Here is a 25,873-nt window from a genome sequence, read left to right as displayed (position 1 = left end):
ACCCAGCAGTCACAGTCTGCGCAGGCCCCAGGCACCTCCCTTGGCACAGCTGTGGGGAGGTCCCGGGGCCCCCAGAAGGAGAGGGCAATGAGGCCCTGAAAGGTGGCCGTGAGCTGCCTCTGCTGTGGCAGCTTCAGGGATTCTGCCCCGTTGACGGGCTGCCCTGACCCCACAGAAGTCGTTCGATGCCCACCCACGGCGGGAGAGCCAGGTGCGGCAGCTGGCATGGATTGGTGACGGGGTCTGGGTGTCCATCCGCCTGGACTCCACACTGCGGCTCTACCACGCCCACACCCACCAGCACCTGCAGGACGTGGACATCGAGCCCTACGTCAGCAAGATGCTGGGTGAGGGCGGCCGGCCAGCGTGTGGGGGCGGGGGTCCCCCAAGGCCACCTCGCTGACCACCCCCCGCCCCCACAGGCACGGGAAAGCTGGGCTTCTCCTTCGTGCGCATCACAGCCCTGCTTATCGCAGGCAACCGCCTCTGGGTGGGCACCGGCAATGGAGTCGTCATCTCCATCCCCCTGACCGAGAGTGAGTGCCCCCAGGTGCCTGCAGAGCCGGTGGGCCCACATCAGGGGCCCGGGTGGGCGCGCTGCCAGGCCACGGGCGGATGTGGGCTGCCCGGGCACAGCCCCCTTGGCCCAGTTCCTCTGTGACCACCTGTCTCTCTCCCTTCCTTGCCCTGCCCTCACCCTCCCCAGCCGTGGTCCTGCACCGAGGCCAGCTCCTGGGGCTGCGAGGTGAGTCCAAAGTGCCCACCGTCTGCTTTCAGGAGGCCCCCATCCTGGATGCCCTGGGGCTGAAATGGCCTTGCCCTTGGCTCAGCTGAGGGCCCCAAGCAGGCCCCACCCCATCCCTTGCCTGCTGGAAGGCCCACCTGCCCAGTGGGCAGGCTCAGCGCCCCCGGCCCCTCTCTCTTTAGCCAACAAGACGTCCCCCACGTCGGGAGAGGGGGCCCGCCCCGGCGGCGTCATCCACGTGTACGGCGACGACAGCAGCGACCGGGCAGCCAGCAGCTTCATCCCCTACTGCTCCATGGCGCAGGCGCAGCTCTGCTTCCACGGCCACCGGGATGCCGTCAAGTTCTTCGTCTCGGTGCCAGGTGAGCTCCCGGCAGCCCCCCTACCCCACCCCGAGGGCTGCAGCGAGGCCCTGGCAGGAGACCGTGCGGGGTCCCCGCTGCCCTGCTAAGGCTTGTGCCCTTGGCAGGGAATGTGCTGGCCACCCTGAACGGCAGTGTGCTCGACAGCCCCTCCGAGGGCCCTGGGCCCACCGCTCCTGCTGCAGATGCCGAGGCCCAGAAGCTGAAGAACGTGCTGGTGCTGAGCGGCGGGGAGGGCTACATCGACTTCCGCATTGGTGAGGGCGCGCCACGGGGCGCGGTGGGGGTGTCCTGGGCAGGCGGCCCCTTCACGGGCGGGCAGCCCCTTCACGCAGCTGTGCTCTCCTCAGGCGACGGCGAGGACGACGAGCCGGAGGAGGGCGCTGGGGATGTCAGCCAGGTGAAGCCGGTGCTGTCCAAGGCCGAGCGCAGCCACATCATCGTGTGGCAGGTGTCCTACACCCCCGAGTGAGCTGCGCCCCTCCACCCTGCCCGCCCGATGCCGCCCGCACCTGTACATACGCCCCGCCCACCTGCCCACCGCCGCCCCGGGGCGGCCAGGCGCCCGTCCACCCCACTTCTGACCTCTCAACCTGCAGCTTTCACCTGAGGCCCGGGGCCTCCCCCTGCGAGCTGGCAGAGCAGTGGGTCTGGCTGGGGGTGGGGCGGGGAGCAGGCAGCGTTCTGACCAGGGAGGCGCAGAGCCTCTTGGAACACCGGCTCCCCAACAGCTCCTGGCGGCACCTGGCTCTAAGTCCTCCAGGCCCAGGGCACTGCAGGGCCAGAGCGAGACAGAACCCCAGTGGGGGTCAGGCCAGGGCACACCCCTACAGGTGGCCCTGGCTCCACCCGGAGCCTCCCACTCCCATCACGCTCTCCCAGGGTCCCCCCGGGGGACAAGCAGGGACTCAGCCCTGCTGAGTCTCCCCACCCTTGGTCCACTTGCCTTTGACTGCTGTCCACAAGAGCAGGGCTCCAACCCTCAGGGAGCTGGCCCAGCTGCTCACCTTCCCTGGGCTCCCTCCACCCCGACCCCTGCCACCCTGGGAACTGGCATGAAAGCACGTAACCAAGCTTCCTGGGGCAGCTGCTCGAGAAGACAGAAAGACAGACAGACGCCCTCATCCCGCTCGAGCCCTGTGATCGTCCCGTGTGCTAGGCCCTCACTGACCTGTGTCTTCCCCTCCCCGCTGGCTCAACCTGGGCAAAGACCCACCTTGTAGGAGCAGGCCCCTTGAGTCCCACCCCTCTCGGAAGCCCCTAGGGTGGAATTTCTCAGGCTGCCAGGGCAGGCCCAGGCCTCAGGAAGAAGGGGTTGGTGGGGGGGGGGGGCCTGGCCTCTCCTGGGGTCAGTCCTTGGATGTAGGCTCAGCCTCAGGGTGATGGGAAGGAGTGCTCCAGGGCCTGCCTCCGGTGCAGTCTCCGAGGAGCCTGCTCCTAAGACACGCTACTAAGTGCCTGGGGTCGGCGGTGCGACCTGCTCCCATGAGGGCCCTGATGACAGGCTGATGAGCAGAGGCCAAGGAGAGGAGCTGCTAGGTATCCGTGCCTGCTGCTCTGAGGGGCATCGCCCTGGACTGCTACCCTCCCTGCCCAGGCCTCACTCCTGTTCCTCCAGGCACTGGGTAGGGTCGCCCCAGGCCCTGCTGCCCACCCCCTCCCACAGAGAAGCACAGACCCTGGGCAGCTGCCCCCAAGCCCAGCCGGTACCGCTGCAGGCTTCCCCCACGCCCTGCCACTCTCCACTGTGATGTCCGTCAAGTCCCTCTCTGTCCTCAGGGGGCCTGAAGCGACCTGGGGGGAGCCGGGTGGGTGCAGCCAGGGGAAGGGGCTGGGACGATTCTCCTCAGGCTTTGGCCCTGCAAGTGACCCTACGTGTCTGCTCTGTATGTAATAAATGTCTTAACACCATACTTCTGTGTCCCTGTGCCCAAACCAACTGGAGCACAAAAGTTTTCTTCCGTTTATTATAAAAACAAATGCCGGGGCAAGCCAAGTACCAGAGCTGCGCCCTGGTGCGTTTGCAGGCGAGCTGTAAACGGGCGCGGGCTGGGCCGAGGCGCCTGAGAACCCCATCCAGGGCAGGAAGGCAACCAGAGCTCGGCAGGCGGGCCACCCACCTGCGCTCGGGAAGGCTGCTGCGGGGCTACCACAGCTCCGGGGTGGGGCCTGGAGGGGGCGGGGTCAGCCGCAACCCAAGAGGCCCAGCTACTCGTACAGCCAGTGCCCCGCGCTATCCTCCCAGCACAGGAGCTCGTCTGTGCGGAACCAGAGTGCGATCTCGCGGCGAGCGCTCTCCACCGAGTCGCTGCCGTGAATCACGTTCCTGTGCGGGAGAGGCGGCATGAGCACAGCCCGGAGCAGGCAGAGCTCGGTCAGGGGCCCGCGCAGCCCAGTTGGGAGACTCGGAACCCGACTTACTTGCCGACCTCGATGCAGAAATCGCCGCGGATGGTGCCGGGCGTGGCGTCGGCCGGATTCGTGGCTCCGATGAGCGCCCGGGAAGCGCGTACAACGTCCAGACCCTGCCACACCTGCCGATAGGGTCGGAGGTCAGCGCCGGGTCAGCGCCGGGTCAGCGTCCCGCCCACCCGCCCGCCCGCCGGCCGACACTCACCATGGCCACCACCGGCCCGGAGCCCATGTACTTGACCAGACGCCCGAAGAAGGGGCGCTCGCGCAGCTCGGCATAGTGTTCCCGCAACAGCTCCTCCGAAGCCTGGGGAGGTAGAGGGACAGGCCGCGTGCTCGGGGGATTCTGGCCCCCGGGGCCCCGCCCCACTACCCACGGCTGGGGACTCCGGTGCTCACCTGCACCAGTTTCAGCGCCACCAACTTGAAGCCCTTCCTCTCGAAGCGCCGCACGATCTCGCCCACGAGCCGCCGCTGCACGCCGTCGGGCTTCACGGCCAGGAAGGTGCGCTCGTGCACGCCGGTGTAGGCTGCGGGGACCGGCGGGGTCCGGGCGCGTCAGGCCCGGCTGCACCCCCTCCCCGGCCCGCGCAGCCCGGCCGCACCCCCTCCCTGCCCCGCGTGGCCCGGCCCCCGCCGCTCACCCGCCGGGAAGAGGTTGGCGAAGATGGTCAACACCAGGCAGATCATGATGGCGACGGCGGGGCGCGGGCGGCGCGGGCCCGGGGCGGGGGCGGCGCGCGGACCGGGGCGGAGCCTGTGCTTAAAGCGGCCTTGTCGCCGGGAGCCGCAGCCTCGGTGGGCGCAGCGGGGCGGCGCCTGTAGTCCACGCCCACACTGGGACCTCTACGGCCGCGCCCGGACCGCCCCGGTCCCCTCGGGTCTCCGCACCAACGGCCGTAAGCAGCAGTGACAGCCTGTTCCTCCCTGAAGCCCTGCCACCAGCCCGCTTTGGTCCCTCAACCCCAAACTCAAAAGAAGCCACATCCCAGGCTACTTCATGTTCCTTTATTCGCGTTCAGTTTCTGCCCGGGTCGTGGGAAGGGGAGCCAAGGTGGAAGTGACAGGCCAGCACTGGGCTCCACACTTGCTGCCCTGCTGCTTCCAGCGTGCCCCCCAGGAGCCACTTCTGGCAGTCAGATAGATCTGCGAGTTGGGGAAGCCGGGACAGGGGAACCAGGGTGCAGACCGCACCCTTTCTACGAAAACGTAAATCCTCGACAAGTTGGCGGGGAGGTCAGATCCAAGATACCAGAGGGGCTGATTCCGGTGTGACCCAAAGGGGTGCCCTGTCTTGCACCCTTGGGGCAGCCTGCCCGCTCCCGCACTTTAGACTGCAGTGCCCTTGGTCTTTTTCTTCGCCTCCTGATTCTCCGGATAGTCCCAGGGATCAGTGCGTATCCTCTCCAAGCTGAGCATGGGCTCCTCCGTGCTAGGATCTCCGTTTTTCTGTCGCTCTGCTAGAATCATGGCCCGGAGGAGCGGCGGATAGGGGACGGGGCGCGGCGTCTCCTCTGGCGCCGGGGTGAAAGAGGTGAAGGCCTCCTCCTCGTGTTTGGGCACCAGCCGCCAGTCGTGGTGCATGACCTGCTCGATCTCCCGGGCCTCACTCTCCGTCTTTCCTGGGGAGAGGAGACCGGGGACCCGCGCTCAGACGTTGCCGGAACAACCTGTTGCGGGCAGCCTCCCCACCGAGTCTCCGACACCTTACCTTTGAAGGTTAGGATGCCCCAAGCCTTCCCATGGTCCAGGTTCTGTAAAGCAAGTGGGGGAGGAGGTCAGCTCGGAAAGCGCTCGCCCAGGGGTCGGGCGACAGGAGACCCCCTCCCACTCGGTGGCGCGCAGGGGAGGCGCCGGAGCCCCGCGGAGCCGGGAGCGGCGCGGAGCTCCCGATGCGCGCACCTGCGCCGTGTAGTCCGGCCGGACACGCGTGAGGCGCCAGTAGCATGGCTCGTCGTGCTGCCACAGCCAGGACTTGCGCGTGACCAGGCGGCCCAGGCCGAAGAACGGAAGGCGGCCGAGCAGCTGCAGGAGCCGACTCTCGCGGCGCACGTCGACCCAGGCTCGCAAGGGCAGCTTGCGGCCCGAGTGCGGCCGTATCAGCGTCTCGTAGTCCAGGGCGTAGCGCACTGAGTCGCGCGGCCGCTCCCGCTGCTCGCGCAGGGCCCGCACACGGCGGGCCAGCTCAGCGATCAGCCGCGGCCGCACCTTCCTGCGCGCCATGGCCAGGGCGGCCTCCGCGGTCGGGCGGAAAGACGCCGCCGCCGCCGCGCGCTGCAGACCCGCCTGGCGCCGGAAGCGGCGGGTGTGTCCCCGTAAAGAAGTCCGGGCACGGCCGGAAGCGGAGAAGGGGCCGGGCGGGCCATGGCTAGGGCTGGACCCGGGAGGGCCGGGAGCGCCCGCCGGGGCCTGGGAGAGCGGCGGCTCCCGACGTGGGAGATCTCGGATTCGGACGCCGAAGGCCCGGCTGGCGCGGAGACCCCTGCGAGGGGCCGGGACCCGGCTGAAGAGCGCAGGCCGGCGGCCGAGGCGCTGCGGCGGCTGCGGCCCGGGCAGGCAGTGCGTCGCCTGGCGGTGCTCGTGGACCCAGGTACGGAGAGCCGCCCGGGTGGGAGCCCGGCCTTGGGCCCGGTTGGACGGACTCCTCCCTGCGCCTTGGGAGCCGGCCGGGGGTCAGTGCTGGCAGCGCGCTGTCTGGGCGGTGGGTGTCCGGTGCCCGCGCGGGGGAGGGAGCAGTGACCGCCGGCCCCCCTGCGCCCCGTCCCAGCCGTCCTGGAAGACGCCGGTGCCGACACCCTGATGGAGGCCCTGCACGCCCTGGGCTGTGAGCCCCGCGCGGAGCCGCAGCGCCCGGCGCGGAGCCTCCGCTGGAGCCGAGAGAGCCCAGACCCTTGCCCGCGCGGTGTGAGTGTCCCGGGGGTGGGGGCCGAGTGCAGCCCTGGGTTGGGTGTTTCACTTGGCAGAGCTGCTCTGAGAGGCACGTTTCCCAGAGCAGTGAACTGAGAATGGGAGTCGCGGAGCGGGCTGTACAAGGCTGGGACCCAGAGCCTGAAGGAAGGGCCGCGCTGAGGGACCGGCCCTCTCGGCCCGTCCAAGGCTGTGGCCGCAGGCATAGACGCCTGGCACTCTGGGTCGGTGTTAGTAAAAGTCGGGACGCTGGGCTGGAGAGCAGTCCGGGGAGAACCTGTGTGAGCCCCAGCACTCCTGGGGGCCCGGACTGTGGCCTGGGGTGGGCAGCAGCGCCCCCCATGTTCCCCAGGTGCCCCCTGAGGTGTGGGCTGAGGATGAGCCCCACGTGCTGCTGCTGCTGGAGCCCGAAGAGTTTGTGCGAGGCGTCCTCCAGCTGACCCAGGTGCGGTAGGGGAGCAGGCAAAGAGCCTTGTCGGCAGATGGCAGGGCTGGGCGCTCTGCTTTGGGCATCAGGGCTGAAGTGGGGGAAACCGCTGGGCTGTAGAAGCCACGATAGGGCAGGTACTCTTGAGCCCTGAGTCAGAAGTTAGGTGGTCAACTGCGGGTGGGGGCCAGGCGACCAGGGCCGCAGGCTGGCTGTGCAGTCGGCCTTGTGACACCCCACAACCCAGCCCCTCCTGGTGCGAGGAGAAATAGGGATTGCTCTCAGCTGACGTTTGCACCAGAGTGTGTTTAGGTCCGACCCTCTGCCAGACCCTGGACGTCAGGGTTCACAGTTCATCAAGCACCTGTTCTATGCTAGTTAGAGGTGGGCCAGGAATGGGGAGGGGTTTTCAGTCCAAGTCTTCTAGGTGCTTGGGATGTGCCTGGGGACTTTTGTAGACTTTCCTGTGGGAAGCACAGGGCTGGTTTTCTGAAGAGCAGGCTGGGTGGAGGAGTCCACCCCGCCCCTCCCAGCACCGAGGGGTCTTTCTTGGGCTGGCTCCCCTGCTTCCTGCAAGCTGGTGCTGGCCGGTGGACCCCACCTGCCACATCCCCGAGGAACAGGTGAGCCTCCTTGGCTTGCAGGTACGTGGCCCGACCTGTCCTGTGCCCTGGGTCACACCTGAGAGCCCTGCCCGTCCCCACCTAGCTGTCATTGGGCTGGACGCTTACCTGTGGTACTGGTCACCCTGACACCCTTGGCCTGCCTCACCGGGACGGGAGGGTTCAGGGGGAAGGCGGGGTGGCTCTGGGGGCTGGTGTCACAGCTGACCCCCTCCCTTGGGCAGCTCTGGGCGAGGGAGGAGGGTCGGGGGAGGCCAGAGGGACGGTCCATCTGCCCAGGTCTCAGAAGCCCAGCACCCAGGAGACACAGCAGCCAGAGCATCCAGCGGTCACTCGCGCCGAGGTGGCGGTCGGCTGGCCTGAGGTGGAGGAGGTGAGGCAGTCAGGTGGGCCTGGGGCCTGGTCCTTGGCTGCTGTCCAGGGCACATCGGGGCTGGTGTGGCCCGTGGGGGCATGTGTTGTTGGGGAACCCTGTGCCCCACACCACGGTCACTCCCACCTAGGCCCTGGTGCGCCTGCAGCTCTGGGCAAACGTGGATGTGCTGCTGGTAGCCTCCTGGCAGGAGCTGAGCCAGCACGTGTGTGCCTTCACCAAGGCCCTCGCCCAGCGCCCCTTCAAGTGCGTGCCTCTCCCCCTTCTGGGAGCTGCTGGGGGGCCGGGAGCGGCGGTGTCCCAGGGCTGAGGGGTCCCAGGCTCTGTTGAGGGGGGGGCAGGGTGCTCGGCAGAGGCAAGGAGCCTCTAGCACCTCCCTGCACCCCTTCCCCAGGCAGGCCCGGGAGTCTGGGGCCTTCCCCTTCTGTACCTCTGGGCGCTGGGCGGCAGGTGAGCAAGTGGCCAGAGATGGCACGGGGCTGCGGCGGGCCTGGTGGCGGCAGGTCAAGCAGTTCAACCGCGTCAGCCCGGCTGTGGCCGACGCCATTGTCAGCGCCTTCCCATCCCCCCGCCTGCTGCAGCAGGTGGGTGCCCACCCTCATCCAGACCCTGGGTACAGGGGCCGGCTCCCAAGGCCTGCTGCTCACCCCTGCACCCGCCCTAGGCGTACATGGCCTGTGGCACCGAGCAGGAGCGCCTGGGCCTGCTGGCCGACCTCCCGGTGAAGACGGGCAAGGGTGTGCCGCCCCGCAGGGTGGGGCCCGACCTCTCCCGCCGCGTCTGCCTCTTCCTGACCACCACTGACCCCGACCTCCTGCTGGACCTGGGCTCCTGACCACGCCTCCCCTGCCTGCAGGCAGGAGAGAACACAGCTGCCCGGGGGACCTGTGGGAAACCACGGGGGTGGTGCGCCCCACACCCCGGGCTCTCGGTCGGGTATGACCCCGAGCTGGGGGATGAGGGGGCAGCAGAGAAAAATCTTGCATAACTGGGAGGAGAAGTGGAAATTCTTTTCTCGCCTGCGTAAGGTCTAGAGACGGTAGGGGGCGGGGCTCACATGCTCTAGGTGTGCACCCTGGCCTAGGGGCTGGTAGACAGCTGGCACTGGCAGGAAGGGCTGCAGGGGCCTCGGGTCCCACAGGGGAAACTTCCATCACTGGGAGGCTGGGGGGGAGCACCTTCATTTTTAAGACAAGCTTTAGAGGGAGGAGAAAACCCGGCTACCTCTCCCCAGGGTATCGTGAGGCCCCAAGAGGAGACAAGTGCAGACACCTGTGAGCCCCAGGCCTCACTTTGACCCGCTTCGTTCTATAGGCAGCTGGACATCAGATTTAAGAGTTTATTATGGTCGCTTTCAGCCTCAGACAGGAGGAACAGAGCTGACAACATGCAAAGCAAGTTAAGAAAAACCTGAGGCCGGTGGTGGCAGGGAGAGCCAACCTCTCAAGGAGCATCCTCCTTGCAGGCAGCAGCCCACAGCCCCACAGCCCCTCCCCTGCCAGCCCCCCAGACCTGAACCCAGATGCGCTTGGGCGGCAGCTGTTCTCACGCCCAGCACCGGAGCAGACAGGCTGGGTCTCGGGGTCACAGGGCTGACAGCCCGGAGCCCCCACAGCGAGGCCCGTCCCAGCCTCAGGCAGCAGAGGGGCAGCGGGACAAACCTCAGCTCGGTCCTCCCCTCGGCGGCCATGGGGCAGTTCACAGGCAGGGGCGGGGACCTCGCTGTCCCAGCCCCAGGGGGTCTCGATGAGGGAGCAGGCTAGGTCCTTCGGCAGCGCTTCCGCTGGCAGCGCCGGGGCTCGGGGCCGTTGGCCGCGGGCGAGGGCGCCGGGGGTTGGCGGCTCATGCTCAGGACCCAGCCCAGCTTGTGGTGCAGCACCTGTTTGAGGCCAGGTGGCAGGGGCAGGCCCTCGAGCGTGTCCCCCGAACCGGGCCGCAGCTGGCGCAGGCGGAAGCAGCACAGGTACTGCAGGGAGGTAACGCTGGCGCACGAGCGGATCACCTTCATGCTGCTCTTGGCCGCCGTGGAGCACACCATTGGGTAGAACCTCTTGTTCTGCAGCTGCGTGGCCGCCACACCTGGGGCGGGGGGTAGGAACAGCCTCAGGGCACTCAGCCCCCAAGGGGCTCTGACCCTGCTCCCTGGGGCCACAGGAGGTCTCAGCCTCACCTATGCACTTCCTGTTCTTGAAAAAGGTCAGCGTCCCATGCCAGGTGTCCAGGTGCACGCCGATGATGGAGCCCTGGCCGAACCTCGAGGAGAAGCTTGTCTTGTCACCCTTGTGATGGAGGAGGCCTGGGGGCAGCGGGGTCGGGGTGAGCCCCGCGGCCTGGGGGCCCCCAGCCCCGCCCACCCGGGCCCCACGCACCCGTGTAGGAGAGGCCCCAGCTGTCCTCATCCCGGCCGAGTAGGCTGCAGAACGTGTGGTGGTACTTGTCCAGGTCCACGTCCGACGTCCCGATGCCCACCATCTGGGAACAGGGGGGTGGGCAGAGGGGGCAGGGGACCGAGGCGCCTGGCAGCACCCCCACCTCCCGGCCCCACCGGCCACTCACCATGTCGGTGCCATAGACGGGTGACGTCATCTTGATCTCCCAGAAGTGCTGGCCCTCCCCCAGCTCCTTGGTGCCCCGGATGGCTGCCGTGCCGCAGCTGTACTCCATGTGGAAGCTGACCTTCCGGTTGTCACAGCTCAGCAGGGTGGCCGAGGACTTGTTCAGGTCATCCCAGACCCAGTCGAAATCTGCGAGAGTGAGAGGCCCCGGCTGAGCCCTGGCCCACCTGGAGGCCCTCCGCCCACTGTGGCCCTGCACTCACACTCATCCTCCTCGCCGCAGCGGCAGTCCCGCCCCCGGTGGGCGGTGTGCAGGCTGCCGCAGAAGGCCTCGCTCTGGCTGTCACAGTCGCAGAAGGACTCCCCGGTCACGGGCACGGCGCTGGGGATGGACGACGGTAGGGACGCACACTCGGGGTCGGAGTCTGAGTCGCTGTGCTGAGGGACATGGGAGATGTTGCCGCCCGACCTACCGGCACTGGCCCAGACACCCTCCATCCACCTGCCCCGCTGCAGGTCCATGGGTCAACAGCCGGATGTCCGGAGGAAGGGACCTGGGGCTTGGCCTCCAGAGGACCACCCCTGGCCCCGGGGCACAGCCAGCCACTGCAACCATGGACACCTCTTCCGGCCTCCTCCTCAAAGGCCGACCACGAGGAAGCTTCCTGGGAATGGAGTCAAGAGCCCTGGAGGCCCAGTGGCTCATCAGCCCCTGGCAGGGCTGCACGCTCAGCCATCCCTCAAGGTCAAGAGCTCCTAGGTCACGGATACACAGGGGAGTCCGTGGCAAAGCCCACCACTGACCTAACGAAGGCAGCTTGGTCTCCCCGGAGCAGCAGCTGGGCTCCTAGGGCCCGATCGCCATCACAGGGCCTGCACACCCGGCCCAGATTGCAGCTTCCCCATCTGTGCCCAGGGCAGCTCAACCCCCGTCACAGGGCCCTGCTGAGGGAGCCCTGCGGTCGCATGCCCTCTGCACGGGGGCTCAGTCCTCACAGGAAAGACTCCAAGCCTTAGGGGCCTGATATCAGCCCAGCACCAGACGCCAAGGCTAAGCTGGTCAGGTTCCGGAGACCAACTGACCAGACCCTCCTGAAAGCCAGCTAGAGTGCCTCCAAACGCCCACCTGGGCTCCAGACCCCGGCCAGCCAGCGAGGGCCCAAGGCACAGACCGCTTCTATGTGCCTGTGCTGAGCCCTCCCAGGTTGGCCTGGGCTCCTGGTCAGGCTCAGGCCTCCACCCTCACTCTCCTGGCCTCTGGGTGCCCCTCTGGCCCAAAATGCCCTCTGCACAGCAGTCCAGTGGACCTGTTCAGACCTGAGATTCTGCTGCCCTGAGAGCAAAGCCCACAGACTTACCCTCCTCAGACAGCATCACCGCCCCCACCCGGCTCCCTGTCCTGCCCACCCTTGTCCCCTTGGGGTCGGGGTGGGGTCTGTTCACCCCTGGATCTCTCTTGGATACCAGTTCAAAGAGGCTCTGCCAGGCCTGAGTTCTGCGTCCTCTTCCTTCCTGTCGGCTCCCTGCTCACCTGCCTCCTCCCCCAAGGATGGAGTCCCTGCTCGATCACACTCAGCCCTGAGTAGGAGGGAAGCAACGCAGAGGCCAGGCAGTGAATGAGGAGGTCAAGCCCATCAGAGACCTGCACCCGTGGAAAGACTGAGGGACCCCAGCACCCGGCTCTTGGGGAACAGGCAGGCCCCCTGCTGTGGGAGGATACACCCCTCCCCGAGCCAGTGCGCAGACCCGAGCATTGCTGGCCCTGGAGTTCCCATGCTTGGCATCCAGCATGTAACCCCCTGCATGGAGGGCAGAACTGGCCTCTCCACAAGCTGCACAGAGAGCTCAGAGCAGCAGGGGCAGCGATGTGTGCATGTAGCCTTCAGGGCTGCTGGACAAGAGGACAAGCTGCAAGTGTGTGTCAGATACCGCGCCTCCAGCCCCTGGATGCCTCCCGCATCCCACAGCAATGAGCCAGCAAGGCAGACGCAGGCAGGAAAGACTGCCCGGGCCACGTGGTCAGTGGGAGCTGGAGGCGGGACAGGAATGCAGGCCGGGGCCTCTTGCTGGCCTGGGCAGGGAGCTAAGGGAGGCCTGGGAAGGGGGCCCAGGATACCACCAGCTCCAATTCCGCCCCAAAGCCTGGTGGTTCCAGGTTCTCAGCTGCCCTCATGCTGGAGGTGGCGGGGAGAGACATCTGTCCCCCCAGACACCTGGATAAGCCAGGGCACCAAGGCTGGGTGAGGTTAACAGACCAGAGCCAAGTCAGAGATCCCCAAGAACAGCGGCAGTGACTCAAGGCAGAGCCCAAGCCCAGCTCTGCCCTGAGAGGTTCAGGAGCCTGACTGCAAGGCTCCCCACGGCAGACACAGAGTGCATACAGCCCCCTGCAGGGTCAGTGCGACAAGGCTCCGGCTGCAAAGCCCCAGGTCCCTCAGGAACCTGCCCAGCAGACAGACAGCTGAGCCGCCCTCCTCACGGCCTCTGTGTTCCTGGGCCTCGCAGAGCTCAGGATCCTGAGCACAGGAAGGCACAGTAATAGTGGTTGTCTTTAAGAATCAAAGTTCTTTTTTTCAGGTGCATATACACAAATACAGAGCACAGACTTCAACAGGCAGAGGAAATGTCCAAAAAGTTGCACTTGGAGATAACAATAACCACCCTTGTAATCGGCTGAGTAGATGGAACGGAAACGTTTTTGTTAAGTGAACTGACCAAAATACCCACTGACACCCACTACAGAGAAACGTATCTGCCTTGGGGTCCTACCACACAAGGCCACGTGTGCCCTTAACTGGTGTGAAGTGCTTGGGAGAGCAGAAACAGCATGTGCAGCGACTGGTCCAGCCAAGATGATCTCCTCCTCTGCCCCCAGGGCCATCTTTCCCTTCCCATCTCAGTTCAGGCAGTGCCTGCCCTAGGGGTCTCCTCACTTTTGTCCAGCCATGCCGACCTCACCCACTGGACCTACCTGCCCATCAGAGTCGTAGCCCCAGTTGGCAGTCCCTGCCAGAGCGACAGCCCGGGCATCCGCATCTCGGCGGGCTGCACTCAAGACAAAATGCCATGCTCTGCTGCTCCGCGGGCGCCTGGCCATGGTGGACAGGAGCTGGAAGAAACCACAGGGTCGGAGCAGAGAAAGACACAGCACACCAGTAGGTCCCGCAGCCTGTGCCAGCCCACCCAGGTCTGGAACTCTCTTCACAAGCTTGTACCTCGCTCCAGGATCCAAGCACCTTGATGAAACTCAGATAGAGAGCGTGGAACACCATCCAGACATCCATGACTCTCAAAGGTCCCTCTCTGAGTTTGGCCTCAGGAACCCAAGTGTCCTGCCTACCCGTCCCTCGGGCATCTCAAGCCCTGCCTGCCCTTCCTCCAGTGTCTAGTTTGACAAATGGCATCTCCATTCTCCCAGTTCCTCATGCCAGACACACAGCAGTCATCCCAACACCTCCTCCCACCACGGCCCTCCACGCCCCACACCACCTCCAACGGTGTCCTGAACCATCTGCCGCCACCGCGCCTCCCCCACCCCCGCACGACTCCTCCGCTCCGGCTCCGCCCACTTCGTTCACTACAACCCAGCTTTTTCTAAACACAAATCTTAAAAAATTTTGAATTACCAAGTTATAAACTTCTCAGGGCTTGCCATTGTTCTCCGGATAAAATGCAAAATCCTACCAAGCCCATCAAGTTCCGGCCCTGTTCCGGCTGCTGGTTCTTTCCAGCCCTTTGCCCAGAACGCTTTCCCCTCCCCTCTTTGGCTCTCAACTTCCAAGCCTGACTTACAGTTACAAGTCGATCTCTGGGATCTTGTATTGAAATTCCCCAGGAGGACCGGGACTGTCCCCCGCCACGATCCCGAGGGATGGCAAGGGACGCGCGCAGGCACAGCTTTTGAGGGATGGGAGCCCGTCTGCAGACCCGGGTTCGCTACTGGAGCCGGCCACGGCGGGCCCGGCCTAAGCCCCGCCCGCCACCGCCACGGCAACAGTAGGCGCCAGGCTGTGCACGCGGGATGCACGGCCCCGAGACAACACCGCTGCAGCAGGGGTCGCTTCCCCGTCGGGTATCGCACTAAGGGTCGGCGAAGTCGCGGGGTTCCTCCCACCCGCCGCCCCGCCCGGCCTGCGGCGCAGAGCCTCGCCCGCCTCTTCTGGCTCCGCCGCCGCCGCCGGAACAAAGGCGCGCCGGCCGCGCCGCCCGCAGCTCCGCGAGGCCAACGGGTGCGGTGGGGTCCCGACCCAGGCAGGGCAGCAGGGCCCGGAAGACCCGGGGAGGAGCGGCCGAGGCCCGCCGCTCACCTGCAGCCGCTCTGCGCCGCCGCGCTCAGCCGGGCCAGCCGTGACCTACTTTCCGCTCCGGAGCAAGACGTAAACAATCCCCGCCCCGCGGTCCGCCCCCGGCGCCGCATTGGCCCCGCAGTGCACTTGACTTCGGCGTTCGAAAGAGGGGCGGGCCCCGCTGCACACGCCTCTTGCTGAGAGGCTGCTGGGCCTGTCAATCCTAGCTCGACGTCCTCATTGGCCACATCTGAAGCGGCTGGAGACAAGTCTCGCACACCTATTGGACATGGGGCGGGCAAACGAAGCGGTCCCATGCTGGGGCGTTGACACGGAAGTGGGTCCCTGTCCTGTACGTCGTCTGCGCCGGAACCTGCGTGCACCCCTTGCGCAATCTGATTGGCTAAGGTAGCGCGCGTGGGCCTATCAAAAAGAGCCGAGGCGGGTTCGCGTTGCCCATTGGCCCGAAGGCGCTTCACTCAGATGGGAGGGAGGCGGGCTGCGAGGGGGAGGACGCGGGGCGAGCAGGGGAGGATGGAAGCTGCTGCGGGTGAGTGTGCGTGGCCGCGGGGCGTTGCGGGTCGGCGGGCGCCGAGGCGAGAAGGAAAGGGCAGACCCGCAGCTGCTAGTCGCGGCTCCGGGTTTCAGCACACCACCTTATTTGCGGTATAAAGTTCTCAGAGGTGCGCGCACGTGTCATTACGGCGCTTAGAAGGAAGTCTTACTTGAATAAGGCGCTCTAAGAAGGAGAAACCTGAACGTCACATTCTGTTTTTTGTAGAAGTTTTATTCTGATTTCCTAAGCCTTTTTTTTTTTTTTAATAAAATCTGCATGGAACCCAATGTATACCTTGGGCACAGCCGGATTCGCACAGATTCAGTTAAGTCGCTCAGTTATGTCCGACTCTTTGCGACCCCATGAATCCCAGCACGCCAGGCCTCCTTGTCCATCACCCACTCCCGGAGTTTACCCAAACTCATGTCCATCGAGTCGGTGATGCCATCCAGCCATCTCATCCTCTGTCGTCCCCTTCTCCTCCTGCCCCCAATCCCTCCCAGCATCAGGGTCTTTTCCAGCGAGTCAACACTTTACGTGAGGTGGCTAAAGCTGAGTTTCAGGTTCAGCATCAGTCCTTCCAATAAACACCCAGGACTGATCTCCTTTAGGATGAACTGGTTGGCTCTCCTTGCAGTCCAAGGGACTCGAAAGAGTCTTCTCCAACACCACAGTTCCAAAGCATCAATTCTACGGCACTCAGTTTTCTTCACAGTCCAACTCTCACATCCATACATGACCACTGGAAAAACCATAGCCTTGACTAGATGGACCTTAGCCACATTATTTTCTAAAAGACTTCGGGTCTGATATCTTGAGCACAAAGTGTTTACAACGCTGGATTCATCCATCAGATTATAAACATAACACTGGATAGAAAAATCAGAAGAAGCTTGTTATGGTAAGGGCACACTTGCTGCAAGGTGAGGGGAATGGTTTCGGGGTTGATGATGAATACTTATTTTAACGAAGAGGCAAATGCACACAGAAATTCGAGAAGCCTCACGGGCTATGCAGTAAACCTCCCTGTGCCCAGAGGCAGCTTCTGTTGTCAGGTGCTTGTATCCTATTGGAGAGATTCTTTACATACAAAGACTCCCATCCTTGTCCAGTGTATCAGGTAGGTAATCTTGATTTGGTTGGACTTAAGGCTTGATTGGTTGGTCCTCTCATCCACACGTGGGATCCTTCACTTCCTCTGTGGGGAGACACTGCTTTCCTTTGCCCCTTCCGGGCAGCCTGTCCCCTGTAGTAGTATGCATTTGATTTGTCATCATTTATAAGCCTTTGAGTTTACTTAAGGCAATGGCGCCCGCTCCAGTACTCTTGCCTGGAAAATCCCATGGATGGAGGAGCCTGGAAGGCTGCAGTCCGTGGGGTCGCTGAAGGTCTGACATGGCTGAGGAACTTCACTTTCACTTTCATGCACTGGAGAAGGAAACGGCAACCCACTCCAGTGTTCTTGCCTGGAGAATCCCAGGCAAGCTTAGCTGCTCTGTGGCATGTGAGATCTTCCCACAGCAGGGATCGAACCAGTGTCTCCTGCATTGGCAGGAGGATTCTTCACCACTGAGCCACCAGGGAAGTCCCCCCCTCCCCACTACTTTCTGGTATTAAAGCAGTTTAAGTAATAGCCTTTTAAGTCATCACGGTAGCCTGAGGCAGGTGGCCGAGGCTTGTGTTTGTTGGCAGTGACCCGCGGCTGGGGGATGGTGCCCTTTCCTTGTCACCGTACAGGATCTCCAGACGGAGACCCAGGACAGGCACTGCACCGCCTTACGCCCGGGGCCTGTGGAGAGGCCAGGTGCACCCTGAGTTCCTTCTAGGGACCCTTTGGTGGCAGCGGCCTTTGAACCTGTCCATGAGAGATGGGTCAGGAGGGAGACAGTGTTCACTCACCTCACACTGAGCCCTTCCTGGGGAGCCGGGGTGCAGGGAGGCTGCGGGAGTGAGCAGCTGGCTGCAGGCCAGGCAGGACTCTCCGTGGTGAGGTCCTCAGGGCTCTCTGCAGGGGCTGAGGGTTGTTTGTACACAGATGGCGCCTCTGTGGGGTAGCAGGGGTGGGAGTCGTGTGTTCAGGGTGGCATTTCAGGCTCACTGGGAGGAACAGGAGCTGGGGCAGAGTCTGCCTGGGGTCTGGCACTGGCACTATGGCGCCCTGGGGGTACCCAGGGTTTCTTAAGGCGAAACTGAGCCATCCGAGTGACCTGACTCCTCTGCCCTCACACGGTGTGGGTGCCTCCTGAGCCGGAGGCCGGGGCTGCTAGGAGGGCCGCTTCTGCCCCCAGAGGAGGGCACTGCCCCCCTGGGGTCAGACCTGGAGGTGCTGGCACAGGGGCCGGCAGCACGTTGGTCTCCACCCTCATCCCTTGGAGCCACTGGGAGGTTTTGGCTGGAACTGGCCTCGTGCATGCAAGGTGTGCATGCACTCACGTGTGCACACTGCAGAGCAGAGGGTTTGCAGCATTTCTAGCCGCAGCAGCCCTGCTCCAGATCGAGCGGGGACAACCGTTTCTGAGGAAGCAGTGGTTTGGGTCTGGGGTCTGCTGGAATCCCTCTCACGTGGCCACATTTGCATGTGTGGTGATGGGGTAGGTCTCAGGACGGCCCTCTCAGGACATGAGTGTAGGAAGTGCCTGGTGACCATGGTGAGTGGGCAGCGGAAGGAAGGTACGAAGGAGACACCCGGCCCTCCTCCCCTCTGTCTTTCCGACCAGAGCCTGGAAACCTGGCCGGCGTCCGGCACATCGTCCTCGTCCTCTCAGGAAAGGGGGGCGTCGGGAAGAGCACCATCTCCACGGAGCTGGCACTGGCCCTGCGCCACGCGGGCAAAAAGGTGAGTGCCTCCTGTCTCCTCGCGAGCCCCCGCTCTCTCGGGTAGGCACACAGGGCAGCGCCTGGTCAGAGGCCCTCACAAGCCGCCTGGACGCCCTCTTGCAGGTGGGGATCCTGGACGTGGACCTGTGCGGCCCCAGCATCCCCCGCATGCTCCGGGCGCAGGGCAGGGCCGTGCACCAGGGCGACAGTGGCTGGGTGCCTGTCTTCGTGGACCGGGAGCAGAGCATCTCCCTCATGTCTGTGGGCTTCCTGCTGGAGCAGCCGGACGAGGCTGTGGTGTGGAGAGGCCCCAAGAAGAACGGTAATGCCACGCCAGGTTGCTTGCTCCCCACCCGCCCCACCACCTCGGGCGCTGGGGGAAAGACTGTTGCCGGTCTTCACTTCCAAGACGCTCCCCCCAACCCTGACCCGTCAAGCCTGCAAGTACGCAGACAGTTGGCCTGGGGAGCGAGAGCGTGAGCCGCAGCCATGAGGCCTTCAGCTGCCTGGTCCTCCCCGGGCAGGAAGGCGCCCTGTGGGGCACCTGGGCAGGCTCTGGTGCCTCTGCCTCAGCAGACAGGGTTCGGCTCCCTCCGAGGGCCAGTGCGGGGCTGCCAGGTGTGGGAGCAGGCCCGGGGTGGGGGCTGCTCCCAGGCCATGCCTGCCTGGCGTTCCCCACAGGCCATCTCTCTGGGGCACAGACATCTGCCCTTGGAGGATCCCCGCTCCAGCCATCGAAGCTAGGGCCTGAGCAGAAGTCCTGGGGGTGCTGGGGAAGGGTCTCTCCCTGCTCCTGGCGCACAGTGGCACACACAGCTCTCCGAATGCAGGTGGGCCTGGGCCCAAAGGTCACCCTGCCCTGGGGGGAGCGTGGGCCCAGTGAGACCCTGCCTGCCCGCCTGCTACCCCCAACCCTGAGCCTCCCTGGGTCTCCGCAGCGCTGATAAAGCAGTTTGTGTCCGATGTGGCCTGGGGGCAGCTGGACTACCTGCTTGTGGACACGCCCCCGGGGACCTCTGATGAGCACATGGCCGTGGTGGACGCCCTGCGCCCCCACAGCCCCCTGGGGGCCCTCGTGGTCACCACGCCCCAGGTACTGTTCCCACATGGGCGCCTTTGCCCCGGGGCAGACGCTCTGCCCTGTCCTCCTCACCCATCTTGGCTGTTTTCGGGGTACCCACCTGCTGCCACGGCCCCTTTCCCGGTCTCCAGGCGGTGTCCGTGGGGGACGTGAGGCGGGAGCTGACCTTCTGCAGGAAGGTGGGGCTGCGGGTGATTGGGCTCGTGGAGAACATGAGCGGCTTTGTCTGCCCCCACTGCTCGGTGAGTCCTGGGCGATTGCGGGCATGGGCGGCCAGCTCCCCCCCACCCCGCCCGCCCCCTGCGAGCAGAGAGGATGGAGGTGGACCCCGTGTCTGTGTCCCAGGAGTGCACCAACGTCTTCTCCAAGGGAGGCGGCGAGGAGCTGGCGAGACATGCCGGCGTCCCCTTCCTGGGTGAGTGGGCTGGGGCTGCCACAGGGCCCTGCCCCCCCCGGGGAGAGGGGGCTTCCTCCCACCCCGCCGACTCCCCGCCCCGTGAGAGCTGCCAGCCACAGGCGCCCTGTGCTTTCTTCTGCAGGAGCACCCGGGAGGCGGCAGGGCCTGCTGGGTGGCTGCTGGGCGTCCTGGGGAGGTTGAGCCCGGGAATGGGTCCAGCGGGGCCTCGGCAGTGCTGCCCGTGGGCTCCTGGGCTGAGGGGGTGGACTGGGCCTCCCAGCCTGGCCCTCACCGCCCACTCTCCACCCCCACCCAGGCTCGGTGCCCCTGGACCCCGAGCTCACGCGGAGCCTGGAGGACGGCCGGGACTTCATCCAGGACTTCCCCGACAGCCCCGCCTTCCCCGCGCTCTCCTCCATCGCCCAGAAGATTCTCAGCGAGACGCCTGCAGGGCTCTCCTGACTGAAGCGGGCTGAGCGCTCCTGTGCGCTGTGGGGCTGGAGGTCTGGAGCAGGGGCCCAGCCAGGCCCCGTGTGCCCCTCTCCCCACGGGGCCCACCCTGGACATTTGCGGAGCTTCGGCAGCATCTCGGCTGAGCCACCGACAGTGAGTGGCTCTGCCCAGTCACCCAGGGATGGCATGGGGTCCCTGCGCCGTGGCCTGCCCTCCCTGCTGGCACAGCTTGGTACCCCTGTGGCCCAGACAGACTGCTGCTCCCGACAGCCAAGTCTTCACGTTGTTCATGCACCACAGAGCTGGTGCGTCTGGAATCTTGCCTGGCCCGCTGGCCCGGAATCCCAGTGAAGGAGGTGACACCCAGGCAGGGGTCAAACTTGTAACTCAGAGGAGCTGAAATAAACGCATCACACAGCCGTGTTTACATGTCTGACCTTTCTAGAGCATTCCGCCCGGACCCCGTGTCACCATGTCCTATGCAGACAGTGTCCACCCCCGAGTCCCAGGAACTGGCCAGCAGTCCTGCTGTGTGAGTGGCCAGGCTTGGCCCAGAGACAGCCGAGGGCCTGCCCCAGGCCGGGGGCCAGGCTGACGGGCAGGAGAGGCGAGTGTGGAGCGGAGCCCCGGGCCTCTTCCCTGCGTGGGTCCTGGGGAAGCTGGGATGCATCCTGGGCGGTGGAACGGCGGCCTGCATGCCACTCTCCCGGGGAAGAGTCTCGGTGCTCTGCCAGGGGTGTGTCCAGGCCAGGGGGCCAGCCCTGGGCCCCCGCTTCCATGGGGGGGGGTGGTGACGAGTACGCCCTGGGGGGCTTCCTTTGGGGGTGAGGGGTCTGGCTGGGAGCACAGGGACTCAGAGAGGGATGGTCGCACCCCCTCCACCCCCCTTTTCCCAGGACCAAGCTGCCTCTGAGGACGCTGCTGGTGAGGGGCTGACACGTGAGGCTCCCGGAGGACCCGAGTGAAGGCCCACCACTCCCAGAGGGGTGACCTGGGGATTCACAGATGAGAAGGGAGGCTGGGCGCAGGGCAGGCCATGGGGCCGCGGCAGCCAAAGGGGCGCTGGCTAGCACCCCACCCGCACTGAGCTGTAGCCCTGCCCTCACACGTGGCCCCGTTTATTTGGTTGCTTTAATTGATGACAGCTAGGGAGGCCGTGTCCCTGACCCTCATGAACAGGCTCTCAGGGAGCAGGCTGGGGCTCGCAGGTCCCGAACTGTGTCCCCCCGGGGTCGCGAGGGCCCGTCAGGACGCCGGGGCAGCCTTGGGTCAGCAGTGGGCAAAGTGGGCCTCGCCAACGTCGCGCAGGTCGAGGCCCGCCAGGCTGGGCGGGCTGGCGCAGGTGATGTTGTTGTAGGCCAGCACGGGCGGCTGGCGGTCGTCGTCACCCTCTGCCAGGGCCTGCACAAAGCGGGGCACGGAGGCTGGCTGCTGCAGGGCGAAGGCCCGCAGGGCGCCCAGCGCGCAGCCGCAGTCCCAGGGGTTGCCCTCGAGCCACAGGCGCTCCAGGCCAGGGGGCTGCGGTGCGAAGGTCCTCAGCGAGTTGTTTCGGAGGCTGAGGAAGCGCAGGCGGCTGAGTGGTGCGAGCGCTGCCGCAGGCAGCGCCTCCAGGCGGTTGTGGGAGACGTCCAGCCAGAAGGTGCGCTGCAGGGGCCCCAGGGCGTCCACCGGCAGCGCAGACAGCCGGTTGCGGGCGAGGAGGAGGTACTCTAGGCGGCCGAGGTCCTGGAAGAGCCGGCCGGGCAGGTGCGTGAGCTGGTTGGCAGTCAGGTCCAGCTCGAGCAGCTCAGCCAGGCCCCCCAGGCTGCGCTCGTCCACGTCTGCGATGCTGTTGCCCTTGAGGAAGAGCCGGCGCAGCCCCGACAGGCCCGCGAAGGCAAGCGGGCCCAGGCGGGCCAGGCAGCCGCCCTCCAGGTGCAGGCTGTGCAGCTTGGCCAGGCCCTGGAAGGCCCGCTCCGGGAGGTCACGCAGACAGTTGCTGGAGAGGTTGAGCACAGCCAGGTTGAGCAGGCCCAGGAAGCCGCCGGGCCTGAGCTCCTGCAGCTGGTTGTTGTTGAGGGCCAGCACCTCCAGCTGGCCCAGGCCCGCGAAGGCCTCCTCGGGCAGCTGCCGCAGACGGTTGTGGCCGAGCTGCAGCTCCTCCAGGAAGTGCAGGTCCTTGAAGGTGCGGGGCCGCAGGCCAGCAAGCGCATTGTGTGAGAGGCGCAGGACATGCAGCCCCAGCAGCCCCGGGAAGCTGTCCTCCAGGAGGCTGCCCACGCGGTTGTGCGACAGGTCCAGCCAGCGCAGTGCCTTCATGCCCAGGAAGGCACCCGGGGCCACGGCGGCCACGAGGTTGTGGTCCAGGTAGAGTTTCTGGAGCTTGGGCAGCTTGACGAAGACATTGGCCTTGACGCTGCGCAGGGTGTTCCGGCTCAGATCCAGCTCTCGCAGCTCGCCCAGGCCACAGAAGAGCGCAGGCTGCAGGTAGGCCAGCTTGTTACCTGCCAGGACCAGCTCCCGCAGGCCGGCCAGGCCCTGGAACGCGGTGTCGGGCAGCACAGTCAGGCTGTTCCAGCCCAGGTTGAGGTCCCAGAGGTGCACCAGGCCCCGGAAGAGGCCCTCGTCCAGGCGGCTGAGCAGGTTGTTGCTGAGGCCGAGCGAGGCCAGGCCGGGTGTGTGCAGGAAGGTGTGCGCCGCCAGCGCGTGCAGACGATTGTGCTCCAGGTGCAGGTGGCACAGGCTGCGCAGGCCCAGCAGCGCCTGCGGCTCCAGGCTGGCCAGCCCGCTGCCCTGCAGGTTGAGGAAGCCCAGGCCCGAGAGGTTCCGGAAGGCAGCCGCAGGGATGGAGGAGAAGTTGTTCCCGTCCAGCCAGAGCGCCCTGGTGCCGGGCGGGAGGCCCCCGGGCAGCCGCGTGAGGTTCCGGGAGCTGCAGAAGACGCTGAGCTCGTCCGTGAAGTCGTCGTGGCCACAGGAGCAGACAGCCGGGCACTGCAGGCCCTCAGGGTCTGCTGGCGCCACGGGCTCCACTCCCTCCAGGCCGTGGGGACCCAGCGCTGCCCAGGAGACCAGCAGCACCACCAGGGCCGGGACTCCTGCGGGGAGAGGGGCTTGGGGAGGGGCCCAGGACGGGGACTCAGGTCGGAGCAAGACACGGGACCTTCCAGGCCTCAGCTGCACCCCAGGACCACGACACGCACCCGTTAAGAGAAGGCCCTGCTGACCAGAGCGGAAGGTGTGGGCAAGAGAGGCGGGCCCCACGTCAACGGGCAGGACTGGGACGTCCTCCGGGTCAAGACCGGCTGCCCTTTCCACTGTGCAGGACCAGAGGGAACTGGGGACCAGGGACCTGGCCACTAGGCCGTGTGTCACTCTCATCCCCAAGGTGGACACTCGAGCCAGCCTAGGCTGCCAGGCAGGCCTGGAGGAAGGCGTGAGCGACAGAACCTTCTGGAGCAGGCCTGGGTGGGCAAGCGCTTGCTGTCCTGAGGGCCTGGACACTGAGCTGGATGCCCACTGCCCCAGTCAGACCCCCCAATCAGGGGCACCTCCCTCCCTGGTATGTGTGTGGCACGTACCAGGGACTCAGCCCAGAGCCAGCATGGGGAGAGGAGGAGGGTGCCAGCCTCGAGGGCCGATGGGGCCCCAGGCCTTTGACCACTGGAAACTGGTTCTATCACTGGACAAAGGATGCCAGGCTTCCCCTCAAGGCCCCCCAAAGTTCCACTGGGCACTGGGCTTGTCCCCCGCAGCGGGCCCCCTCCCTGTCCTGAGTGCTCCGGGTCTCAGGGTGGGCACGGCAGCTGGGGTGGGTGAGGCTCCGCAAGGGGACCGGGTGGCACTGGCCTGGCCTCTGAGGAGTTGGGGGGCCTGGGCGGGGCCCTGGGGTGGTGCGGGGCCCTGCATCCCCCGCACCCCCTCCTGGGTCCAGGGTGGGAGAGGAGGTGGGCGGACCCCCCAGACAAGTGGCCACGCTTCCCCCGGGGGCTCCCAGAGCGAAGCCCTCCCGGGGGCAGCCCCTACCATAGTGGGCTTGGGGCATGGGCTGGCCACCCCTGCGCGAGTGGCAGGACTGCGGGAGCCTCACCTCTGCTTGGGGCCATCCCTCGTGCCGAGCGGGAGCGGGCGTCTGCTGGGCCGCTGCTCCTGCCCTCTGGATTTCCCCTCCGCGGGGCAGCACCCGTGTTGCCGGCCAGCCCAGCTGCTGGCCCCAGCGCCGTTAACCCCCTCCTGCCGGGCGCCAGCGGCGGCTCTGAGAGCGGGGCGTGGGGCAGGTGGCACAGGGGACGGGCTGGGGGCAGCGTCTGCCCACCGTGCCCTCAGGGGCAAGGAGGGTGGGTGCAGCTCTGAGGCCCGCAGGCCCATCCCCATCATCCTGGCTCCCCCGCCCCCATCCCCCTGCAGGGCTGGCCATGAGCTGGGGCTGAAGGCAGTGCTGGGCGGGGGTCTCCCTTGGAGCAGCCTGTGAGGGGCTAGTGTTCAGCCGCCCCCTGCTTGGGGGTGGGGGCCCTTCGGGGCTCCTGGGGGCTCCCTGCCCAGCCGATGGCTGTGTGGGAGTTAAGCTGGGCCTGCCAGTCCCCCGAATGCTGACCACGCCCCGCCTGTTCCTCCCCACCTGGGTGGGGTCCTCGGTCAGCTCCCAGGCCTGGCCCAGCCTCCGCTTCTCCCGTGACCTCAGGGTCAGCTGCTGTCTGGCCGTGCCCCACCCCCAGCCTCTTCTAGGAATGCTTGGCCGGGTCCTGGCAGCTCTGTTTGCTTTCCCGGCCCTGTTCTCCAGGGAGGAGAGTGGGGGTAGCCTGGCCTCGGGGGCCACATCCTGGGGCCGTGAGACCAGCCCCCGCAGTAGCGGCCCTTCCTGCCCTCTGGGGTACCCGTGGGGCACGGCCACCCCACACTGTGCAGGCCGGGCGGGGCCAGTGTCTGGCCTGAGGTCAGCCCCGGGTCAGACGTGGGAGGCAGGGTGCGGCTCCTCCAGACCCAGCTGCGTCCCTGGGCTGGCCTCCAGCCGCCCCTCCCCTTCACCAGGACCCTGCCCGTGGCTGCGGCGCCCGCCTACCCCTTCTTCCTCTGCTCCCCCTGGGGTGGAGGGCCTGTGTCATCAGGGCTTGAAAAAGGCGGAACCATGCGTGGATAAGGCTAGGCTTGTGGAGGCCTCCCGGTGAGGCCGAGGAGGAGGGCTGGGGGTGAGGCAGGAGCCCCCGGGCCCAGAGACCCCGTGCCTCGTGGCCCCTCCCCAGATCATGCCATGACTCAAGGACTGGCTTTGTCTTCCTCCCTTTATCGAGCTTTGACTTTTTTCCAGGTCATCTCTCAGCTTCTCTTCTGAGAAATTATAGATCTGCAGGGAGAAAGTCCACACCCAGAAGTTTACAGGGCAAACACGCATTTACACAGTAGAAAGTGCAGACTCAGCAGGAGTCAGGCCCTGGGGCCTCTGCACCGAAAAGCTCCCAGCCGGCAAGCAGCCGGCGCCTGTCGCCTGACACCCACAGGCCTGGGTTGGGACTTCCTGTAAATCCCTGGGGAGCGTGTGTGTGTGTTGGGGAACCCTTGTTGGGACTGCGGCAGCCGGGTTAGCCTTGCCCAAGTCTTGCAGTAGCTGGTGGTCAGCCCGCTGAGTTGGGAGAAGCCTGGGGCTAATTCTGTCCCTGCTCCCCGGGGTGGCCTGTCCTGACCCAGGACGACTACTGCCCTGGCCTCTTCCCACTTGACCCCAAGGGCCCCTGAGGAGCCTGGTTTCCGGTCTTCATGGACAAGGCACCACGTTGTAGACCCCTCCCCGCCTCCTGCCTTGGGGCTGCGGCCCTGAGGGGCCCTGCGCGTTTCTATGTCCTGAGTGGACCTGCCGGGCCCAGGGTGTGTCATCCTGGCAGGTAACAACCCCCCGCCCGGGGCCAGGG

The 25,873-nt window shown here is 65.9% G+C and overlaps 7 protein-coding genes across 27 annotated transcripts in view; 3 read left to right on the top strand and 4 right to left on the bottom strand.

Annotated features, from left to right (window-relative positions):
• The window catches only part of MAPK8IP3 (mitogen-activated protein kinase 8 interacting protein 3), a 47,131-nt gene extending 44,113 nt beyond the window's left edge, over nucleotides 1-3,018 (top strand). For all 17 annotated transcript variants that reach the window (XM_070362091.1, XM_070362092.1, XM_070362088.1 and 14 more), the window contains 6 exons: nucleotides 176-347; nucleotides 423-536; nucleotides 707-745; nucleotides 928-1,107; nucleotides 1,215-1,364; nucleotides 1,458-3,018. In XM_070362091.1, coding sequence (XP_070218192.1) covers nucleotides 176-347; nucleotides 423-536; nucleotides 707-745; nucleotides 928-1,107; nucleotides 1,215-1,364; nucleotides 1,458-1,579 — 777 coding nt within the window. In that variant the 3' untranslated portion in view covers nucleotides 1,580-3,018. The remainder of the gene's footprint in view (nucleotides 1-175; nucleotides 348-422; nucleotides 537-706; nucleotides 746-927; nucleotides 1,108-1,214; nucleotides 1,365-1,457) is intronic.
• A 38-nt stretch (nucleotides 3,019-3,056) lies between these two features.
• On the bottom strand, nucleotides 3,057-4,367 carry NME3 (NME/NM23 nucleoside diphosphate kinase 3). Its single transcript, XM_070362106.1, has 5 exons — nucleotides 4,164-4,367; nucleotides 3,919-4,049; nucleotides 3,725-3,826; nucleotides 3,529-3,641; nucleotides 3,057-3,433 (listed from the first exon to the last, which is right to left on the bottom strand). The coding sequence occupies exons 1-5, from the start codon at nucleotides 4,207-4,209 to the stop codon at nucleotides 3,316-3,318; spliced, it is 510 nt and encodes a 169-aa protein (XP_070218207.1). The 5' UTR covers nucleotides 4,210-4,367; the 3' UTR covers nucleotides 3,057-3,315.
• Nucleotides 4,368-4,513: 146 nt separating this feature from the next.
• Nucleotides 4,514-5,742, bottom strand: MRPS34 (mitochondrial ribosomal protein S34). Its single transcript, XM_070362105.1, has 3 exons — nucleotides 5,422-5,742; nucleotides 5,231-5,273; nucleotides 4,514-5,141 (listed from the first exon to the last, which is right to left on the bottom strand). Exons 1-3 carry the CDS (start codon nucleotides 5,740-5,742, stop codon nucleotides 4,849-4,851), a joined length of 657 nt encoding a protein of 218 aa, XP_070218206.1. The 3' UTR covers nucleotides 4,514-4,848.
• On the top strand, nucleotides 5,741-8,843 carry EME2 (essential meiotic structure-specific endonuclease subunit 2). 4 transcript variants are annotated; one of them, XM_070362099.1, is made up of 8 exons: nucleotides 5,807-6,109; nucleotides 6,287-6,423; nucleotides 6,779-6,871; nucleotides 7,498-7,589; nucleotides 7,756-7,849; nucleotides 7,980-8,095; nucleotides 8,244-8,433; nucleotides 8,514-8,843. In XM_070362099.1, the coding sequence occupies exons 1-8, from the start codon at nucleotides 5,884-5,886 to the stop codon at nucleotides 8,682-8,684; spliced, it is 1,119 nt and encodes a 372-aa protein (XP_070218200.1). In that variant the 5' UTR covers nucleotides 5,807-5,883; the 3' UTR covers nucleotides 8,685-8,843. The 4 variants fall into 4 exon arrangements, with proteins under 4 accessions (XP_070218202.1, XP_070218199.1, XP_070218201.1 ...); XM_070362101.1 differs by lacking the exon at nucleotides 6,287-6,423 and having other exon boundaries at nucleotides 5,741-6,109; nucleotides 8,248-8,433; XM_070362098.1 differs by lacking the exon at nucleotides 6,287-6,423 and having other exon boundaries at nucleotides 5,741-6,109.
• A 333-nt stretch (nucleotides 8,844-9,176) lies between these two features.
• SPSB3 (splA/ryanodine receptor domain and SOCS box containing 3) lies at nucleotides 9,177-14,827 on the bottom strand. 2 transcript variants are annotated; one of them, XM_005886817.3, is made up of 7 exons: nucleotides 14,712-14,827; nucleotides 13,376-13,513; nucleotides 10,668-10,842; nucleotides 10,406-10,593; nucleotides 10,219-10,321; nucleotides 10,020-10,145; nucleotides 9,177-9,928 (listed from the first exon to the last, which is right to left on the bottom strand). In XM_005886817.3, exons 2-7 carry the CDS (start codon nucleotides 13,499-13,501, stop codon nucleotides 9,609-9,611), a joined length of 1,038 nt encoding a protein of 345 aa, XP_005886879.1. In that variant the 5' UTR covers nucleotides 13,502-13,513; nucleotides 14,712-14,827; the 3' UTR covers nucleotides 9,177-9,608. The 2 variants fall into 2 exon arrangements, with proteins under 2 accessions (XP_005886879.1, XP_070218203.1); XM_070362102.1 differs by lacking the exon at nucleotides 14,712-14,827 and adding an exon at nucleotides 14,197-14,696.
• A 333-nt stretch (nucleotides 14,828-15,160) lies between these two features.
• Nucleotides 15,161-20,417, top strand: NUBP2 (NUBP iron-sulfur cluster assembly factor 2, cytosolic). The gene is made up of 7 exons (XM_005886818.3): nucleotides 15,161-15,240; nucleotides 17,964-18,082; nucleotides 18,187-18,385; nucleotides 19,002-19,156; nucleotides 19,276-19,386; nucleotides 19,490-19,559; nucleotides 19,858-20,417. Exons 1-7 carry the CDS (start codon nucleotides 15,174-15,176, stop codon nucleotides 20,001-20,003), a joined length of 867 nt encoding a protein of 288 aa, XP_005886880.2. The 5' UTR covers nucleotides 15,161-15,173; the 3' UTR covers nucleotides 20,004-20,417.
• A 690-nt stretch (nucleotides 20,418-21,107) lies between these two features.
• IGFALS (insulin like growth factor binding protein acid labile subunit) lies at nucleotides 21,108-24,894 on the bottom strand. The gene is made up of 2 exons (XM_070362097.1): nucleotides 24,061-24,894; nucleotides 21,108-23,083 (listed from the first exon to the last, which is right to left on the bottom strand). The coding sequence occupies exons 1-2, from the start codon at nucleotides 24,074-24,076 to the stop codon at nucleotides 21,264-21,266; spliced, it is 1,836 nt and encodes a 611-aa protein (XP_070218198.1). The 5' UTR covers nucleotides 24,077-24,894; the 3' UTR covers nucleotides 21,108-21,263.
• Between the last annotated feature and the right edge of the window lie 979 nt (nucleotides 24,895-25,873).

Source organism: Bos mutus, chromosome 25, assembly GCF_027580195.1.
Source record: "Bos mutus isolate GX-2022 chromosome 25, NWIPB_WYAK_1.1, whole genome shotgun sequence".
Taxonomy (NCBI): domain Eukaryota; kingdom Metazoa; phylum Chordata; class Mammalia; order Artiodactyla; family Bovidae; genus Bos; species Bos mutus.
This window is presented reverse-complemented; position numbering and strand designations above follow the sequence as displayed.

Bases quoted from the DNA above. Each gene is read 5' to 3' on its own strand.
- SPSB3 (XM_005886817.3), bottom strand. From the start codon at position 13,501: ATGGCCAGGCGCCCGCGGAGCAGCAGAGCATGGCATTTTGTCTTGAGT. The intron at 10,594-10,667 runs GTGAGTGCAGGG...TCACTCTCGCAG, and splicing joins CTGCGGCGAGGAGGATGAGT to ATTTCGACTGGGTCTGGGAT. The intron at 10,146-10,218 runs GTGCGTGGGGCC...CGCTGCCCCCAG, and splicing joins CTGGGGCCTCTCCTACACGG to GCCTCCTCCATCACAAGGGT.
- NME3 (XM_070362106.1), bottom strand. From the start codon at position 4,209: ATGATCTGCCTGGTGTTGACCATCTTCGCCAACCTCTTCCCGGCGG. The intron at 4,050-4,163 runs GTGAGCGGCGGG...CGGTCCCCGCAG, and splicing joins CGCCAACCTCTTCCCGGCGG to CCTACACCGGCGTGCACGAG. The intron at 3,642-3,724 runs GTGAGTGTCGGC...CCCTATCGGCAG, and splicing joins CCGGGCCGGTGGTGGCCATG to GTGTGGCAGGGTCTGGACGT.
- EME2 (XM_070362098.1), top strand. From the start codon at position 5,741: ATGGCCAGGGCGGCCTCCGCGGTCGGGCGGAAAGACGCCGCCGCCGCC. The intron at 8,096-8,243 runs GTGCGTGCCTCT...CCCCTTCCCCAG, and splicing joins CTCGCCCAGCGCCCCTTCAA to GCAGGCCCGGGAGTCTGGGG. The intron at 8,434-8,513 runs GTGGGTGCCCAC...CACCCGCCCTAG, and splicing joins CCCCCCGCCTGCTGCAGCAG to GCGTACATGGCCTGTGGCAC.
- NUBP2 (XM_005886818.3), top strand. From the start codon at position 15,174: ATGGGAGGGAGGCGGGCTGCGAGGGGGAGGACGCGGGGCGAGCAGGGG. The intron at 15,241-17,963 runs GTGAGTGTGCGT...CTTTCCGACCAG, and splicing joins GAGGATGGAAGCTGCTGCGG to AGCCTGGAAACCTGGCCGGC. The intron at 19,560-19,857 runs GTGAGTGGGCTG...ACCCCCACCCAG, and splicing joins TGCCGGCGTCCCCTTCCTGG to GCTCGGTGCCCCTGGACCCC.
- MRPS34 (XM_070362105.1), bottom strand. From the start codon at position 5,742: ATGGCGCGCAGGAAGGTGCGGCCGCGGCTGATCGCTGAGCTGGCCCGC. The intron at 5,274-5,421 runs GTGCGCGCATCG...CTTGCTTTACAG, and splicing joins GGCCGGACTACACGGCGCAG to AACCTGGACCATGGGAAGGC. The intron at 5,142-5,230 runs GTAAGGTGTCGG...TCCTCTCCCCAG, and splicing joins GGGCATCCTAACCTTCAAAG to GAAAGACGGAGAGTGAGGCC.